We start from the raw sequence: 19,938 nt of genomic DNA on the forward strand, positions 1-19,938 counted from the left end.
AAAAATCCATGGCACTAACAGTTTCTCAGTGCAGAACTGCAGCTCGCTTCAACAAAACAATAACAATACAAAGGAATAAGACTCTGATGGCAGATGGGACCAAATCCACACACACCCACACACATCCATCCTTCCACATCTAGCAGCATGAACGTTATCATACTGAACATGTTTTCTATGAAAAAGAGACCGAATAGATGATCAAAAAGAATGAATTAATCAATACTGCGTAACACTTTGAAGTATAGAAGGAAAAAAATAAAGCCTTTTACAAATTCATTCTTCTGACCAAACTATTAATACTTTTCTGTCTAATTGTCTATCACACTGCGAGCTGTTGAGTTTAGTGTCTCTTCTTGTTGCTCCCTCTATCTCTGTCTGCTTCTCTCCCTTTTATCCAGATGTCCTTACTAGGCCAGGCCCCGTTGGCACAGACACACTCTGTGTGCTGGTGTGTGTGATGTGTCTAAGTAAACTCGGCAGGCGAGGGCTACGCAAAGATATGACTTCGGACAAGTCGGCAGGGTGGAAACAATTTGAACAGTTTATGCAGCCCAGAATGTCTCTTTAGTCAAAACCTTCTGTGACCTGGTCGGCGGGGTGGGGGGTCTCTTCCTCATCTGTCGCTTTTCTCCTTCAGCCTTTCCCTGTCAGTCGTCCTCGGTGCGGTTTCTCCTCCCAAATCCTCCCTCTCTTATTCCCTCTCTCCATCCCTCTCCTCTGTCTCTACAGAGTGCCATAGAGTCTCTATTTGGGGCATCAATGACAGGAGTGGCATACTCCCTCTTCGGAGGCCAGCCCCTCACTATTCTTGGCAGCACAGGGCCCGTTTTAGTGTTTGAAAAGATCCTCTTCAAGTTCTGCAAGTGAGTCCGAGCAAGTTAACTTTGTTGAACCATGGATTCCAACAGTTTAATGGGCCCTAATGGGGGTGTGTAGACCTCTTTTCATCCACTACCACGTCATCTGTCTTTCTTTCCCAGTGACTACAGTCTGTCCTACCTGTCACTACGGACCAGCATTGGTCTGTGGACAGCCTTCCTGTGTCTTGTCCTGGTGGCCACTGATGCTAGCTCGCTGGTCTGCTACATCACCCGCTTCACCGAGGAGGCCTTCGCGGCACTCATCTGCATCATCTTCATCTATGAGGCTCTAGAGAAGCTCTTTCACCTGGGAGAATTCTACCCTGTCGACATGCACAACAACTTGGACAACCTTACCCTGTATTCGTGAGTGCCGTTACATTCAGTTTCATGTTATTACTTTTTAGTCAATCTCCTATTTAAACGGTTAACTGATTCTCCACAATCTCCCCGACACAACTATGAAACGATATCTGTACCACCAGCATTTTACGGTGGATTACATGTCAAACGTAGCAATTGCACAAGACGCAATATTTTATTTATTAAAGGTTGTGAAATAACACTTCAAATAGCCGCAGGCTCGTATGCAGTCTTTGTGTTTCAGTCACCATTTCGCACAGTTCAATATCAAACACATATTCATATGAATAGTGTTCAGCGACATTCAAATGATGGTTGGACAAGTAAAATATCTCAAAACCAGTTTTTAAACAACACTGGTTGTTTTCGGTACAAGATATTGACATTATTATATTCAAAAACTTAGGAGGAGGATAGTTGTGCTTATAAAGAAGGGACCATTACAAGAGATTGTAAATGAAAGCAAACGCTGGAGAGTTTGAAAGGATGTTTACCGACAGCAGAAGGGCCTATTGAAAGAAAAATGAAGACCTCCTACCTCTTCAAACAAAAAGTTGTGAATAATATCCCACATGTTTTCTAGATCTTTTCGAGATCATTTTGTTTTAATATGTAAAAATACAACGCGTTTAAATTAAATCTATGGTACAAGCTATGGTGGACAGCGCCAGGATTTTTCACTGCAGTATCTTAGTAGCTTGACAGCATGGGAGTTACATGTCACTGTTCAAATTTAAATAACCAAACTACCATACCCACGGGCCAAGCATCAGTAGCCTCTATTAATAAAGGCCAACAACACAATATACAGCCGAAGTCCACACACACACACACAGGAACAACTGTTGATTGTTTGTAAACCAGGTATGCTGTGCTATACAACCTTCTCCCGTCCACCTCACTGCAAACACACACAAACCAGAGGGAAGAAGGGCAAAACTTACTTACCAATGAATGTCTGTTGTTGCGGTTCGTGGCAAAGCAGCGGTGATGTCCTCCTCACCAAGGGCCGATTTGATGAATACAGTGATGACTTCAGACGGTGTATAATGGTGTATTTCTGTCCACCACTCGCATCATGTGACTGCGTAGCTTCGACACAGGCGCCAAACCCGTCGTGGATTTAAAAAAAAAAAACTAAAAAAAACCCGGCGTCTTGATTGAACCGGCGGTCCTCAAGACGCATGACCTATGCTCCATGATCAGGGAGTATAATGTTCATCAGCGACTGAATGACTTGCATTTTCTGTCCTTACGTCCCGAGCGGGTATTTTCCTCAGCGCGGGGCGCCTCGGTCCGTGACCGGCAGGTGTCGGATCCAGGTGCTCGGAGGCCATCTGCTCCGACTGCCGGCGGAGGCACGGCGTGGCCACCTGTTGTTGAGCAGGTCCCAGGCCGCTTCCCGGGTAGTCATTAGAGCTCTTGATGTTCGTGATTCCTCGCTGTAGCTCCGCTCCTCTGCGTTGTCCACTACATCGTCGGGGACAAGCAGGGTTGGCCTTTCCAATCGTTTACGGGAACCACGTGGGGAAACTTAATTTGTCCAGCTCTCTTGTCTTTTGAGCAGCCAGCTAGCGCCGCTCGGCTAATTCACCGCGTTAAGATAAAACCCATGAACCCTGACGTTCTCGCGATATTTACCACTTTGATTTCACGCTGTGCTGGATGCAAGTTAAACGTTTTGAGTGATACGTTTTTAATCGGGAAATTTGTAATCCAGTATATAACATGTTAGCATGGATAACGCATGAAAACACACCTCATCGTTTTGCTACTGTGATACAGACAGAAGTCGGGGAAAGAGACAGAGCATCCCTCCAACTAACCCAATCACGTACCACCCATCCCAAGTGACAAATAATTAGTGGAGTTTTTCTACACTCCGCTCCAAAATATAATGGGTACTTATTTGGCCCATGCTACATCTACTAAGTTTTGTGAAAATCAGGCTGGTAGATTTTCTGTTATCATGCGGCCAAACAAACAAACAAACATAACAACTGAATTTAGCAGCTTTTCTGGAGCCTGTGATTTAAGTTCACTTTAAATTAACCAAAATGTTTTGGTTTTGGTTTTTTTTGTGCAAAGCATCAAGTGTTTCCTCATTGTTGGTTCTCGTGTCTCCAGGTGTCAGTGCTCTCCACCGGCCAATGCCTCAGATCTGCTGATCCAGAAGTGGAACCTTTCAGGATACAGCTCAGACTCTATACCATGGAGCAGCCTCAATGTTTCGGTGAGACTAACTCACAGTGACCTCTAGTGTAAGAGACATTAATTACAATAGTCACATTTGTCAGCTATGTAGAGCAAACAGTTAATCAGCCAATATGCAGACATTCACTGTCATTTATTAATTTATACCGATTTCCTTAGAAATACAAACACTACTCCAGCAACTGCATCTACCTCAACTTCTAAGCTGCCAAAACTGCTACAACTGTCAATACTAATACAGCAAATACAAAATAAACATTACAATGATCATTTTATGCTCTTTTTTTTCTTCTAGACGTGTAAAATGCTCAATGGGGAGTTTGTGGGTCCCGCCTGTAGTCACCAGGGGCCCTATATCCCAGATGTTCTCTTTTGGTCCATCATCCTCTTCTTCACCACCTTCTTTTTGTCCGCGTTCCTTAAGCAATTTAAGACGGAAAGATACTTCCCCACCAAGGTGAGATTTTAGGCTGGATTTTTTTTTTTTTTTAATGTACCGTGTGTCAAAGCGCAGTAAAAGCACACAGTAAAGTTGAGTCGTATTTTAAATACAAGATATCCATCTGAAACATCACATCTGAAAATCGCATTTTGTACATTTGGTGCATGCAAGTGCGGGTAAATCAAGCCAAAAGCTTCTCACACTATGCAAATGTTTACATTGTGTCAGTCATTAGTATGCTGGAGCAGTCTCATGAGCTGGAAGAAAAGATCTTCTTTCATCGTCCCACACAGTAGCAGCTAGTCTGTTATGACTTTCTGTAGGCAGGTGTTTGGTATTGTGTAAATTGCTACACTCTTTCTGTTGACATAAGATTATTTATTACTTTGTGGGATCTTGACTGTTTCCGACATTAAGAATGCGGCTGTTGTGAAGCAACTTCTATTTGTGTGTGTTGTGTAGGTGCGCTCCACTATCAGTGACTTTGCTGTGTTTATAACCATCATGGTCATGGTGTTGGTGGACTATCTAATGGGGATCCCGTCTCCTAAACTGAATGTTCCTGACCGCTTTGAGGTACGCAGATATTCCACTTTGTCTATCCTAATGCGTGGACATTCAAGGTGACGTCACATAAATTCTAATAATCTGCAAAAGGACTTTTCTCCAACAGTTGTTTAATGCCTGATACTAAATATAGCCTACCCTTTCCCCTGCAGCCAACTTCAAAGAACAGAGGCTGGCTGATGGACCCGTTGGGAGAAAATCCCTGGTGGACGCTGCTGGTGGCGGCGCTTCCCGCACTGCTCTGCACCATCCTCATCTTTATGGACCAGCAGATCACAGCAGTCATCATCAACCGCAAAGAGCACAAGCTGAAGGTCAGATCTGCCGCCACACTTTTCCTAAAAATACACTTGTCGGTGTTTTATTTCTGCGTGTGTGTTCTGAAGAGCAAGTATCCTGGATGTCTTTTCTAATTTTTACCAACAATGCCGATCCCTTCTCTCGTAGCCAGTGTTGCAAACTGCCTCATGATTTTTAGCTGATCTATCAGCTAGAAAGATCCTAAAAGTCATTAAAAACTTAATTCAAAACAATTCAAAAAGTCATGTGTTGGAAAAATTACTCAAGAGGCTTGATTCAAAATCAAACACATCGGACATTTATTCTTGCAAGAAGGAGCACATACGTGCACCCTCAAAGAGAGGTGTCCAGCATTGCCCCACGTCACTCTTCCGTCGGGCAGCTTTTATACAGTGTGACAAACAGTTGACAGTCACCCCCATTCCCTTTGTATCTGCTTTCCTATGGTAATACAGAGTTGGTTGTAGGTCACAAGATAAGGACACCGGGGAGTTGTCAATTAGATGCGGAAAGTAAATCAAAAAGGAATCACTTGCAAATAAGAGAGAAAACAGAAGAGACTTTCCGGAGCCACAATGCAAACAAGAGGAAGAGACAAATCTTTTTTTCCATCATCATGTTACATTTTTTGTTTATTTATGTGCAAAATATGTTTCTAATGTAATACATAATTATTGCAGCTGTAAACTCAAATGCAGCAGAATCAGAGTGGGCTGTCACAAATGCTGGATTCCATTTTACTGTCTTCCTGTGTTTTGAATAACAGAATATGCCAAAACCTCAAACTGGACTCTGTTTCTGTGCCACCAATCTGCCTGATCACCTGTTTTTGTTTGTTTGTTTGTGTTTTTATCTTTGTGCCTCCTCCAGCTTGCTTTCTTTCATCTGAAACAATCAACTACTGTGCACTCTTTCTACACCTCTCTAATTCTCTGAAGCTCTCTCATCTTTCACCAATCTCTTCTTTCACTTTCTTTCATTCTTAATTACGGTTGAAGCCGACATATTCTGTGTTCATCTCACAAAAATGCTTCGAATATTGTTTCTGGGGTATTCTTTTGTTTGCCATTCGAAAATAAATTGGATGCGTCTTTAACATTAACCAGACACAGATTTGAAACTCAAGATTCCCTGTATGAATGGATTAAGTTTTCTTAATTTTTACTTGAGGAAATTTGCTCCGCAGGAACTAACACTTATTACTCCCTCCATGGCTCTCGGATTTACTCGTCCGTCTCTTGTTTCCCCGTGTATCCTACAGAAAGGCTGTGGCTATCACCTGGACTTGCTGGTGGTGGCAGTAATGCTGGGTGTGTGCTCCATTATGGGCTTGCCGTGGTTCGTGGCAGCAACCGTCCTTTCCATCTCGCATGTCAACAGCCTGAAGGTGGAGTCTGGCTGCTCTGCTCCAGGAGAACAGCCCAAGTTTCTTGGCATTCGGGAGCAGCGGGTCACTGGATTTATGATCTTTGTCCTCATGGGTTGCTCTGTTTTTATGACGTCGGCACTCAAGGTGAGATGAGGTGATCCCTGGAATAACAGTTGGAAAACACATTGTAAAACACTGTACGCGAGAAGGTAATCTAGATATCCAAGACTTGTTGAGTCGCATGACGAGTGACTAAAGTGTGTTTTCACCTGTCAGACATGTCGTGCATGTTTTTCAATTTTCTGTCTTGTTAAATGTATTTTTCTGCATCAAATGCCTTTTTAGCTTTTCCTTTCGTGCACTGTAAATTGAATAATTTATACTGTTGTTTTACTCTGCCACTTCACTTCTGCTCTCCCCAGTTTATTCCTATGCCCGTCCTGTACGGAGTCTTCCTCTACATGGGTGTCTCTTCCCTCAAAGGCATTCAAGTAAGCCTGTGCTCTTCTGTCTTTGAAGATAACGTGCCCTTTTATTCTGAACAGAGCAGCAGTCATGAGCTGTTACAGAAGATAAGTGTGCCTCTTGCCGTTCCAAACCTTTGATCGTAATTCAGACTCCGTGAAAGCTTTTGTTAAATACGTTTCCTCTAATTTAGTGAAATTGCTCCTTTCCTACATTTTTACTTTTCAACTCTTTCACTCTTTACTCTCTTCTTCTCTGTAGTTCTTCGACAGAATCAAACTGTTTGGTATGCCTGCCAAGCACCAGCCTGATCTCATCTACCTGCGCTACGTGCCACTGTGGAAGGTCCACGTCTTCACCCTGGTGCAGCTCACCTGTTTGGTGCTGCTCTGGGTGATCAAAGCTTCTGCAGCAGCTGTTGTATTTCCCATGATGGTAATTACTGTCGCTCATTTGAGCACTTCACTACCTCTACATGAGACATTAGAGGAGTAGCAATAGATAGAGCTGCACTCACTCAATTGGCACACCACAATAAAGTGCTGTAATAGCATTTCATAAAATTTCTAATATCATTAATGATTTACATTTATGTTATCTGCTAAAATATAACTTTAGGGAATTTCTCAGTGCAACAGATGTGATTTTATCGTGTTTTATTCTGTTGTTTGTATTTTGTGTTGGGCAAGGAATATATATTCATAGATTTCCTGTGTCTCCAGGTTCTGGCGCTGGTCTTTATCCGAAAGCTTCTCGACTTTTTCTTTACCAAGAGGGAGCTGAGCTGGCTGGATGACCTGATACCGGAAAGCAAAAAGAAGAAAGAGGACGACAAGAAAAAGAAAGCACGTGAAAAGCTGGTAAAACTCATTTCATGTTTTGTTTTTTTATTATCTTTTGATGGGGAAAGTCACGAGTTATATTGTAATTCAAATAGAAAGAAGTTTAGTTTTTCTATTCTTTAACTGCTTCAACACACAACCAAGCAAACCATTTTTTGTTAAGTGTTCAAAAACATAATAAAAAAAACACCACTTTTATCTTAATTTATCTCCCTTGCATGCACTTAAACTTTACTATTACAAAATTCATCAACATTGTTCATTTGACTCTGACTCTGACTCACAAAAAAACTAAGACAGCTTCACAAATTGTGCAAATCTGATTCTGACACTCAAAATTGACATTAGAGTAGTTATACAACAATACAAATGGTTGCCTTAACAGCGGATGTCAATCATATTGCTATTTAATTGTAAACAACAGACATAGAAAAGGCCGAACCTTCAGCACCCCCATAAAAGATTGCGGTCCGGATGCTATGCACAGACTGTTTAATGGACATGCAAATATTACCATGACAAGAATAAGTGGAAGTCTTCGAATCAAATACATCAGATGTAAAGAAACAAGGCCACAGGAGACCAAGAGCCAGTTACAAGCCATAAACCAGCATAATGTTCTAAAACCCAGCCAAATAAAAGCCAAATATTAAAAAGACATAAGTGCTGGAGGATATGCGTCACTGCAGTAATAACTGGTTCGTGATCTATGCATTTAATATTATTTTCATTCAGGAGGAAGAGTCCAGACTGCAGAAAGAGAAGAATATGGGACTAAAGGTCAGCTTTGAAAGCTCAAACCAGCTCAACATCCCAGTAAAAGAACTCTCAGGGAGGTGAGTGCTGCTCAACATAAAGAGCTTTGATGTCAAATTCTGGGATAAAAAACTGTATGTTTTTTTCTTTTTTTGTGTGCAAATGCTCAGTGAAACAAAGTGTATTCTCTTTAAATTCTCTTCTGTTTTGGTATATCTCACCAAAAATCCAAATCTACTGTGATTATATTCTATTATCTTCTGGTCTGGAGGCTAAATACATTTTTATGATGGCCTAAAATGCTTTAATGGATCCAAATGAATGTAAAGAGTTCCTAAAAGACTTTCCTTCTGCCTTAATCAACGCCTCTACGGCCAATTTGCTCCAGATAGCCAGTCCAGAAACCTGAAGACAAAATGTGCTGCAGCTGTAGTTCATAGTAAATAATAAACTACAGCTGTAAACCGATTTTCTGATGTTGTCATGTACAACTTGAAATGGTCATTGTGACGCTGGTAGTCAGCTGTGTGTTATTATGTCCATCTTGAACAGATCATACAGAATAGGACTAGTGGCCCACAACCCCCCAATGGAAGAAGAGGTAGCACAGCTGTGCGTCTGATGCAAAACATCTGACCCACATGGCTGCATATTAACTCTGCTCACTGATGCTGGGACAGTGAGTTGCATGGCAGATAGAAAACAAACCCAAAAAAACCCCAGAAACACTGGCTTTAAAACACTTTGCACATCAACAACACCGTGTGTTGATGTATTTTGAGGGGAGATGGTCTTTGATAAAAATTAAAAAAAAAAAAAAAAGTTTGTCCCACTAATACTGTGTGCACAATCAACTCCGAACAAATACCTTTTTGCGCTAAAATGCCATCATTTCTTATTACACGTTAACCTGGAGCGTTCTGTTTGTGGCCTGTCTGGTCAGCCTTTTGTTTTAATCTCCAGTTCATGTGCATGTACGTGTCTGCTTTGTTTTGAACTGTCTTGCCCTGAACCTGTCCTGCTGATTTGACGTCCACATGCTTGTCTTCTCTTTGTGTTTTTATGTGTGTGCGTGTGTGTGTGTGTGTGTGTGTGTGCGCGTGTGTGTGTGTGTTTTGCATTTTGGCATGTAGTTCTGATTGTGACCCCTCGGTTGTAAATATCTCTGATGAAATGGCCAAAACCGCAGTGTGGAAAGCGGTGAACTCGAGTGCACAGTTTTGTGTCCAACCTGTGAAGCGTAGTGAAAGGTAGCTATGCCATCTCCTGGAGTTTCGCAGACCCCCTTCACCCAACTGCATTACCTTACTGTCATTATATGATCATGTGTTAGAGACTGCTGTTAACTCTAGAATGTTTTTATGACTCGTCAATCAAATATTTAGAGCGTTGAAATGTAATTGTTACATATAGGACGCAGTCGTGGGTGTCAGGTAATCGGTGAATATGTACGAGCAAAGATAAGGATTCCTTTGGCTGTTTACAGGGATATGTTTATTACAAAATGGAATTACTCGTACTAGTCTGACACCATTGAAATTGTAAACATACAGCACTGTGCAAAAGTTTTATGTACTTTAGAGGTTTAGGTTAGGTTAGGTTAGGTAGTTACGTTATTAATCCCCGAGGGGACATTTTTTTGCTACAGCAGCATACAGAAGCAATAAGATAATAATAGAACAATAGAAAAGCAATAAAATAGCAGTAAAATAGCAGTAAAAAAATATAAAATGCACAGTATATACAGTACAGTATATATCTATATATGTTATATACAAACAACCAAGAAACACAGTCAACAGTGTTATTGTTATGTGATGGATTTTGCCAGAGGTGAGTTATTGTACAGTCTTATTGCGTCTTAGATTCTCATCCAACACGTAATACAATCAGGGAGGCATCTGATTGGTCCTGCAGTCAATCCGCAGCTTGTGACATCGACTCCACACATACTGTCAAAGTCCTCGAGACAAATTTTCGGTAACAATAAAAATAACTTGTATTAGAACGGACAGAAGAAATTCAGAAGGTCTACATCAGGGGTCTCCCAACATTTTTTTCCCTCTGAGGGCTACTTTGACAAAATAAAAGTTTCCACGAGCTACTCGTGTTTAGTAACATTTATTTACATAGCTGAGCTCAAATAATACCAAATTGATGGGGCCGGGATGTCCGTGAATTTTGATTGGATATCAATTTCATCACATTCACCAAGTGACTCTTGTGTTATCAAACTTATGTACATATCGTTCAAACCTTCGGTGAGCTACTCAGAAACAGGTGGCGAGCTACCGGTAGCTCACGAGCGACAGGTAGGAGACCCCCCCCCCTAAATCCAAAGAACAATTGTGTCAAGTTCTCCGAGATGTTCGGCGCAACCTGCCCGCCAAGAGCCACGAACAATGATATGCAGCTTTACAGGACAAAGCACCAAATACTGATTGGATTTAGTTCGTTCTTTTAACTCCACTTGCAGGAAGTTAATTGATACGCATCCTCAAGTTCAATGTTGCTGTCTAAACCCTTTGCACAGGACTGCATGTTGTCAAAATTGACATGCATATTTTAACACACTTTCCTCACATGAGCTGTCATCACCAAGGTGCACTGTGGGTGGTCAAATATTATTAGCGTGGGGAATTGAGCACGATCGCTCCTCTACGTGACGAGAAAAAAAAAATAAATAAATAAATAAATTCACACTTACAGTTGCTCCTCCACCCTCCATCACCTCCGTCAATCCGCACAAGCGCTGATCTCGTCCGTTTTCCCTTCGTCTCCGAACAGCCAGGAAAAGGTGGCCTGCGTTAGAGTTGACGTCGGCCTGGACACACCTGGAGGATGCTCCGGTGCCGAGACCTTCCTGTGATGAAGGGAGGGGCCCTACTTTCACCTCCCCCGCTACCTTCTTCCCTCACGGCGCTGTACCCCGCCGACGGGCTCCATCTCAGTGGGGAGAGGGGGACGGGGGAGGGGGGGGGAAACGGGGACACTGAACTGGAGCAGCGTAACCTGTCTGCAGAGCTCCCTTTTTTTTTTTTTTTCTTTCTTTTTTTTTTTTTCTTTTTCCAGGGCAGCAGACGAGCTCCCACCCAAAGTCCTGCGAGTCCTCCTTCACTCATGTGGCGAAGCCCTACGTGTGCAGCACACGTGTACAAACCGGTTGCCGAGATGTACTGCAGAGGAAACATCTCCGAGGAATTCCGCTGTTGACTGCCCTCCGACGCTCGCTGTTTAGGAATCTTCTCGACCTAGCAATTTCTTTATCATCACCCGTTCAAACCACAGATGCCGAAGGAAGGGGCCTCACTGGTGGGGATCTTTTGACTGTGTGTATTTTACTTCAAACCATTGTATGTTTTTAATATCAGTTTTACTGTTATTTTACCTGGTTACAGTACTGTACGATTTTTTTTTTGTTTTTTTTTTTTTTTGTTTTTGGTTCTCAGCTCAAAATACCACAAGTTGTCCGGCATTGTTTTTTTTGTTGTTGTTGTTTTTTTTCCAATGTATTTAAGGTCAAATAAAAGAGCTTTCACTTAACTACACCAGCTCCAAAACTCACACAATTAAAACCATTCAGGTACCGTCGCTGTCAGACGGTTATATTTTATATTTTAGTCTTGACACGGTAAGTGACACGAACCAAAACACAGGTACATTCGGATACTACTTCTACACCGCACCACTGCCACACATCTTTTGCTCATCATCTCCTGTTGCCGGGGGGGACAATCAGTGTTGATACTGCTGCTCAAAAATTGGTCCGTTGTTTTCACTGTAAACCTCCCTGTTCATAGTGTATGTGATCCAATAGAAATATATGTACGTCAACTGTTCTGTCTTTTCATTTGTAACATTATAGAAAAAAAAAAAACTACTTCAGAGGCCATATGAAGTCTGTACTGTACAGTAAGCACTTTGCGAGTATAGTTTCTTATCTAAAAAGGATTATAGTGTGTTAATAAAAAAAAAAAAAAAAAAAGGTTACTTCTCTTCCCATGTATTATAGAGCCGTCGTTCAAAAGTCAAATAAAATAACTCAGGAATCTTGAAGGATTTCTGACGGTGGTCACTTGATATTTTTGTCACAAGGCGGTGATAATTAACTGCCCACTGTATTCCTTTCATCGCCGACATCACAACTATTTTAATAAATGCTGTAAATCATCAAATATAGGAAAAGGTGCAACATGAGAAAGTGAATATTTGAGCAGTTAGATGCACCTGTTTTTTTTTTTTATACTGTCTGTATTATTGTTAATAACGGCGTGTGCGTGGTATAAAGATCATTCGTTTAGCGTTGCAAATCATTTTATGCAAAGTATTTCTACTATACACGTGAGAACTATTACATCCTAGGAATTTGTTCTTATTTTTGCTAAGTGCAGTCCTGTTTTTAGCAATAAGTATTCCGTACCGTGCGACGGATGGACTTCCTGAACTCAGCCCGTAATTCAGGCAAAGAAGAATTTGTGAAATGATTTTGGTGTCTTTTTATTTTTCTTTTTTTTTCTCTCTCTCATCGGCGCTGTCTGTGTGTAGCTCCAGTGACTGTACGGACAATAGCTTATGTGCCTTGTTGAAGCTCTTTTATGTGCACGTCTTGTACTGATCATTTGAACGTGTTCAGCTGTACAGGTACACGCGACGGGATGGGGGGTGGGGGGGGCACACGAATGCCCCAAAAGACATACCGTCATTCTTTTACAAGAGCGAATCGGTACGCGGCTCTTCTCGCGGAGGCTCCTGCCTGTCTGTCTGCCTGCCTGTCTGTCTGTCTGTCTGCCTGCCTGTCTGTCTGTCTGTCTGTGGTGTTCCTCCGCGTCTGTGTGAAAGTCTGAGCCACCGACTCAAAACGATGTCGTTTCATTTCTCTTCCATTGACAGATGTAACCGTGTTGTGTTCCACCGTCACAGCTCTAGTATTGGCTCACTACGTAAAAAAAAAAAAAGCTCTGTAATCGATATTGAAGGTACCGTTTCTCTTCTGAATGATCAGTGTATGTCAAAGTATCGTGCTGTCGGCATCAACAATAAAAATGACATCTATATTAATTTATCCCCCCCCCCAAAAAAAAAATAAAAATGTACGTGGTTATTTTAAGACATTAATTGATAATGACATTAATGCGAGTCATCAGTGGGATCATCGCGGTGAAGTCATACAACCCAAGTACTTACAATTTCAAAATAATATTGTATATATATGTGTATACATATGTGTGTATATATATATATATATATATATATATATATATGTATATATACACATATATATATACATATATATACGTATATATACACACATATATACATATATATACACACATATACATATATATATATATATATTAACTGAGACTGTTGTGAAAATATATATATATACATGAATATTGTATATATATGTGTATACATATGTGTATGTATATATATACATATATATATATATACACATATGTATACACATATATACATCTATATATAATATATTAACTGAGACTTGTGAAAATATATATATATATATATATATATATACATGAATTTGAATAAACAATATCAGCAACAAAAAGGAGCTATAGAAGTTATATTGTATCTTTGCTGCTGTAAAGTAGACTATACAGTTAAAACCAGGGCGAGACTGATATCTGAGCCACACACATACTGTATATCAGCCTATAAGTAATAAGAATGCATACAAAATTACCAAATAGATGTTTAGAGGTCACGTGAAATATCATTCTCGGTGAATATTGGTTGTTACAGTTCAGCAACGGGGAAGAAGGCCCTAACGAACCGCATAACGCCAGGGCAGACTGAAGTAAACAAAGAACTTCACTTACAGTGATTTGTAGGAAAACACAAAGTTCAAACAGGAGTATAAGCTTCCCTAAAATCAAATAAATTAAATTAAAAAAAATTAAAAAAACAGAAAGGAATGTAATGCTTAAGCCTTACAGAAAGAAAGCCCTCTGATCCAGCAGCTGGTAGTGAGAATATTATATACTGACTGGACTGATTGCGAAGTGGCTGCAGGAGGGGCAGGTGAGGCAGGAGAAAGAGAGAGACTTGGGGACCTCTGGTGGGTGGAGGGAGTAATGCAGGGCTCAAACTGGAAGGCATCAAGACACAAACCGACATATTTGTTCACAGTTCTTAACAAATTTAAGTGTGTCCTTATCAAATATGTTCATGTTCAGAAAAAAGTATCAGTGAGTCATTGGAACTTTTTTTTTTAACTCAAAATTTATATTATTACTGGCCTCAAAAAAAAAATAAGAGCTGGCAAAGCAACATATCTTTTTCATAGCTGATATTTTGTCGGATGCAATTGATAATATCAAAATCAACTGCACCTCCATTTATAAGCGAATTGGGTTCCAGGGTGCTAATATTGAGCATCATGGTCACTGCCATATCTTACTGGGACACTTGTTGGAATAAGCGTCATCATGAATGAAATTTATTTCCCAGTGCTGCTTGTGCTCTGACAAGTTTAAATGTGCAAAAGGTCGACTGTAAAGACACACCGACTGGGTCCTGGGGGGGTGGGGGGGACGTTACGTTACCATAGCCATAATGTTGTTTAGAAAGAGCCAGAGGAGTTCTTCATGTTAAAGACAAAAGGTGGCAGCAGAGATCTATGTCAGACACCACTGCAGCTACACTGCAGACAGGTGGCTGGAACATGTGGCTTTATCTGCATCATCTTTTAAACGGACACTGGTTACATTTTTAAGTTCCTTAGAGGAAACAACACCTGTCGTTCACACGCAAGCGTTGCCACTTATCTGACTAATTAAACCTGCGCTGAGGACTTTGTGTGGAGACTTTGTTTGATTGACATTTACCTCGATGACCTTTTAGTTTTGGGGAACCCTGTTAAAAAATACACCTTTATTTCCCTCCCACCCCCCGTCGGCACATTAACTTTGGTTAATTCCTGTTCAGCATCAACCTGAAGAAAGGTTCGATGCAGAGTAAGTGGACGTTACATTTGTAAGCGGTGCTTGAACGCAGTCATTAAGTGCACAAACTTAGCGGATCAATCTTTTGCTGCTTTGGTTGGCTCAGAACACGCGTGACCCTTTTTCAGCATCAAACCGAATCTGACGGGACGTTAAAGCGCATCAGTGTGATCAGAGGTGACGCGTGATCCGTAATGAACATGCTCGATGTGCGTTTTGATTGTCATGCCGTAACATGCCACTAAATAAATGGTACAGGAAGTAGAATTTGATTTCTTTTTTTTCAATGTCATAGCATAAAACGTCACAGTGCGGGGTTTGAACCTCTTAAGGTTTTGTTTTTTTTTCCCGGTTGAAGACCGAGAGCTTTCTATTCATTAATGTGTGAAGGCCTTGTGGGTTGTTTTTTTTTTGGACAGTGTACCTTAAGGGAGTTATGGGCAAGTGGAATGATTTAGCTTTTTATATATACTTGTTCCTGCACAAATGTGACTCCGCTTTCACGTCTTACACAACAACACTACGTCAGGGAAAAGGTTCCACTTTGGAGAACTTCTGAGAAAAAAAATTTTTAGGACCAAAATTTCCCATTAAAAGTTATGTCGGCAGTTGGTTCCGGAATTTAACTTGACAAGTTGAATTAATTCCGACTTCTCTTGATTTCTCATAAGTTTTGAGCAGCACGTACTCTAATCTCGAAGCAGCACCGGCTTCAGCCCCGTGGATTCAGACCAGATCTCGCTCAGCAGATGTGGAGCTGGGAGTCAAATTCACCGACTATTTTCCTCCAGAAACCGACGTGTGCGTGTTCAACCGAGCCTCTTCCAGCCACAGAGTATACTGCCCGTTGCATAGTACTGTAAATGGAAGGCCTGCTCACTGTGAAAGGGTCATAAAAGAACAAATCAGTCAGCACTGTTGATTGTGTTCAAGACCGATCTTAAACCACGTGACTCCATTACAATGAATGTTGTTTTTAATAAACATGAATATTGTCCTCGGTACACAACATGTTACATGTAACAGCAGCAGGTGTATTGTTTTGTCCTACATGAACTCTGCATTATGGCAGTGCTTCAGTTAACTGTAGGAAATACAAATTGAAAAAAAAAAATAATTAAAATTGTCGACTCAACGCCACAAATTCAATTCCAGCCTCGACCGATATTCCACGAATGACGAACGATCAGTTCGCCGGTCTTGTTATGCTCTTTCAGACTGTCTAAAAGACTTAGTGTTACACGAGTTCACTTTAGTTTAAAAAAAAAAAAAAAAAACTAACTAAAATCTCCCCTCAGTCAGTTAGCCGGCATCACTCCAGTACAACACAGTACACGTGACACGTTTAAGTTACTCATGTAGTAATACAAGTGCTACGTGATTCACACGTATTCACTGAAATTCAGCGCTTGAATTACAGTGGCCCTTTTTTTTTTTTTTAAATGTCTTATTTTAATGTAACGACCATTACAAAAAAAATCAGGGCAATTCAAGCAGAACTATTTTGACAAATATCGCAGCGTCTTACAAAGAAAACAAACTGACTCAGGTTGTCAAACATGATTAGTGCTGTACTCAAGTTTTCATTATAAATCTGCCTGCTGTCTACGTTTACAAGGCTTTACTAGCAATCCTTGTACATCAGTTAAACTAATGTCGGCGTTGCTTGACATTTTTTTTTTTTGTCTTTGTTGAGACAAAAATAATAATAAAAAAAAAATTAATAAATACATTTTGTTTTTTAAATCCACATGAAATGACCTTTTTTTTTTTCTCTCTCTCTCTCTCTCTCTCTCTCCAAGTTAAATGGATCGTGTGTGTTTTCATATGTGGAGTCAACGACTGGGAAACTCTTAACAACTGCACTGCAACAGAATCAGTTTCCCGAAGCAGGTTGGGGATATTCATCCTCCTCTTTAAGAAAGAACATGCTCCGGCGGAGAGCCGCGGTGCTCGGCAGTGTTCAGTTCGCAGCGTTCGGCGGCCCCTCCGGGATGAGCGACATGAAAAAGGTTATGATGAACGCCCACGTGGACGAGAAGAAGCCCGTGTGGGGGGCGCTGTTCGGGTCCTCCGCTCCTTCCTCTCCACTTTCCCCGTCGTCGTCCGAGCTGTCGTCTATCACGTCTTCCTGTACCGGAAAGTCAACATGCACTGCGTTAACCTCGGCAGCAACTCCTTGATGAAGTTGTCTTCGGTGTGGGACCAATTCATTCTGTTCACAGAAAGGCAAAGTACCTTAAAAAGGAAAGCATTTTGTCGCCTGATGAAGAGTTACTCTTTTCAGCCAAAATGTCACTGTAGGTGTTTTCAATTTGCCACTAGAGTTGTAAAGAGCAATTATTTTGATTACTGATTAAATCATTTGAGGAATAGGTTCAATTGATCAAGTAATTGATGAAGTAGATTATAAAAATGCCTGAAAACAGTGATTAAAAAAAAAAAAAAAAAAAAGCCATCATAATTTACCATAGCTGACATTGACAGCTAAAAATTTGGTCTTTTTTTAAATGACCTTCACTTTTCAATAGTTTTAAAGGATTAATCAATAATCAACAAAGCTGTCCATTCACTTTCCCTCTGCAGCCCTATGGCTATTTAATACAGGTTGTATATGTCGTATACATATCTGGAGAGCGGTAACTCAGAAAAATCAATGTCACTCATAAAAACCCCATCAGCCCCGGCTACTGTTCTGAGTAAAAGCTGTGATGGATGAGGGAGGAGAGACAGTTACCATTTCTAGTAGGTCTTGGTTTTGTAGCTCTCCCTCCGGATCATCCTGGTTGGCTCTGTCTCCAGGAAGCTGCAGGTCGTTTTCCAGATTGAAGGGGAACCAGCCGGCCTGGTGCCTGCGGGAAGAAACAACGCAACAGATATGACGAGCCGTTTTGTGTCCTGGTAATTATATTTATTGTCCATTCATCATCTATTATTCTTTTGAGTAATACGCGAGTTGTTCAGGTTCTAATGTGCGAAAAGGACGATTAAAAAGGCACCTCGCGTCTTCCAAACTTTCCCAAAGATAGAGATGTTATTAGAAAATCAAGGAGACTAACACTATTTCGGCAGAGCGATGCACGTTGCGCAACAGGAATATAAATATTTGAATACAAAAAAAAAAAAAATTACAGAAAGACATTGTAAAGACTGTTTTGATGCAGCTATGTAGTCTTGGAAGAACCTTTCAATCACACTGGACGTGGACAACTATTAGACAAATAACCAGCTGTATATGCAGCAGTGCAACTCTGATGATCCGTTCATGGCAGCCTGGTTATGTCCACTATGGTTTTGTGTTTGAAAGGGTTAAACTGTGTAGTCCACCTCAAGAGGTGAGACAGAAGAGGGATGCTGTGTTGTCTGCCTATTTCCAGCCTGCCAGTTAAGTTGCAAGCAGCAACCCCGGGGGCTACAAAAAAAATCAAAAAATCAAACCAACGTGGATGTTGCCAAAAGCTGTAGTTCCTTAAATGGCCACTAGAGGCTGGTTCCAAAGGCGAGTCTGTAGCCGTAGACCGTCTCGTTAAAATGCCCAGTTTTACAGCCGAAAACAACAAAAAAAACAGTTTTGGTCTTTGTAGTGATTTTCCTTTAGGGGACGTCAAGGAGCCTACGGCCATTGTTTTTTTTTTTTACAGTCTACGGTTAATTGTTATGCATATTTCCCGGGTTGAGGACCGGGTCCAATCAGAGCTGTCATGCGCAGGGATTACCACAGGCGTGTAATGGACAGAAGAAGGATTGAACATTTTTGCAAATAACCCTAATCTAACCCCGGTCATTGGTTTGAAAGAGGCGTAGAAGGATCACTCACAGGTAAAGCACCAGCATGGCCATCATCACCATGACAAAGCGGCTGAAGGAGGAGTAGAAGTAGACTATACTGAGTAAGATGGCGGCGCGTGAAAATGTGTACACCCAGTCCAGCCAATCCCGGTTGAGCTCCTCCTCGTTCAGGATCTCCCCTCCCTGGGCGTTCATCTGGACCTCCGGGTTGCCGTGGCGACCCACCTGCGGCCGTTGGCTCAGGGGATTGGATTGGTTGGACTGAGTCGAGGGCTGGCCGGGCCGGAGGTGCTGCGAGGAGGCGGCCAGCAACTGACTGGAGGTGGAGAGACACGGAGTTCGGTAACACGGTTTCCTGCTTGAACAGCGCCCTTAACGCATTCGACAGAAATGGAGGGACCCAAACATAAATGGACTTACTAATGCATGTAGTACTGCCTGGCGTACAGCTGCTGCCACCACATTAGTGTCATGGGGTTGTAATAAGCAGGCATCTGTGTCGGAGGCGTGGACTGTGGGGAGTACTGATTCCAGCTGGAAGAGAGACACCGCATGACCAAAACAGGGACATTTGCACCCCCCTCGACCCCCACGACCGCTATTGCTGATAAATTAAGACCTGATATTTGTTTATGAGGCGCTATTAATGTCTATAGCATCACGTCACTTAAGATCATTTTCTTATCGAGAGACAGTTGCAATAATAACTCCATATTAGTCGCAATTTAAGTGAGACTTCATGTCTTTGTAAAGACGCCAAGCTGTCCAGAAAATCTACCTTTGCACTATTAAATGACCTAAACTTGAACCCAACAGCAGCCGTGTGTTTCTGCAGCTCTGTTTAGACAACGAGTAGCTTCTTGGTTTCTCATCCAGACACCGGTGTCTTTAAAGTTAATCTTCCTGACAGCTTCATTTACACTTGACAAGACTTTCCTCGGAGAGGGCGGCAGTGCCCGGGTGATTTTTGGCAGCAGGTGCGCAAGAGGAAGCGGTATTT

General features: G+C 41.5%; 1 protein-coding gene across 9 annotated transcripts in view; it reads left to right on the forward strand.

Moving 5' to 3' along the window:
- LOC138215100 (sodium bicarbonate cotransporter 3-like) overlaps positions 1-17,607 on the forward strand; it is a 44,996-nt gene extending 27,389 nt beyond the window's left edge. For 4 of the 9 annotated variants that reach the window (XM_069177088.1, XM_069177095.1, XM_069177091.1 and 1 more), the window contains 13 exons: positions 733-866; positions 984-1,229; positions 3,354-3,459; positions 3,736-3,897; positions 4,345-4,458; positions 4,602-4,763; positions 6,011-6,262; positions 6,541-6,609; positions 6,845-7,018; positions 7,306-7,443; positions 8,161-8,261; positions 8,734-8,782; positions 16,952-17,607. In XM_069177088.1, the coding sequence (XP_069033189.1) occupies positions 733-866; positions 984-1,229; positions 3,354-3,459; positions 3,736-3,897; positions 4,345-4,458; positions 4,602-4,763; positions 6,011-6,262; positions 6,541-6,609; positions 6,845-7,018; positions 7,306-7,443; positions 8,161-8,261; positions 8,734-8,782; positions 16,952-17,332 (2,088 nt within the window). In that variant the 3' untranslated portion in view covers positions 17,333-17,607. Of the gene's footprint in view, positions 1-732; positions 867-983; positions 1,230-3,353; positions 3,460-3,735; positions 3,898-4,344; positions 4,459-4,601; positions 4,764-6,010; positions 6,263-6,540; positions 6,610-6,844; positions 7,019-7,305; positions 7,444-8,160; positions 8,262-8,733; positions 8,783-9,314; positions 9,432-10,968; positions 13,289-16,951 lie in introns of those variants that run through there. The other 5 variants (XM_069177092.1, XM_069177097.1, XM_069177094.1 and 2 more) reach the window with 4 other exon arrangements.
- Positions 17,608-19,938: the final 2,331 nt, after the last annotated feature.

This window comes from Embiotoca jacksoni, unplaced genomic scaffold (genome assembly GCF_022577435.1).
Source record: "Embiotoca jacksoni isolate LCO1_2020_lvr unplaced genomic scaffold, fEmbJac1.0.p SCAF_7, whole genome shotgun sequence".
NCBI lineage: Eukaryota > Metazoa > Chordata > Actinopteri > Embiotocidae > Embiotoca > Embiotoca jacksoni.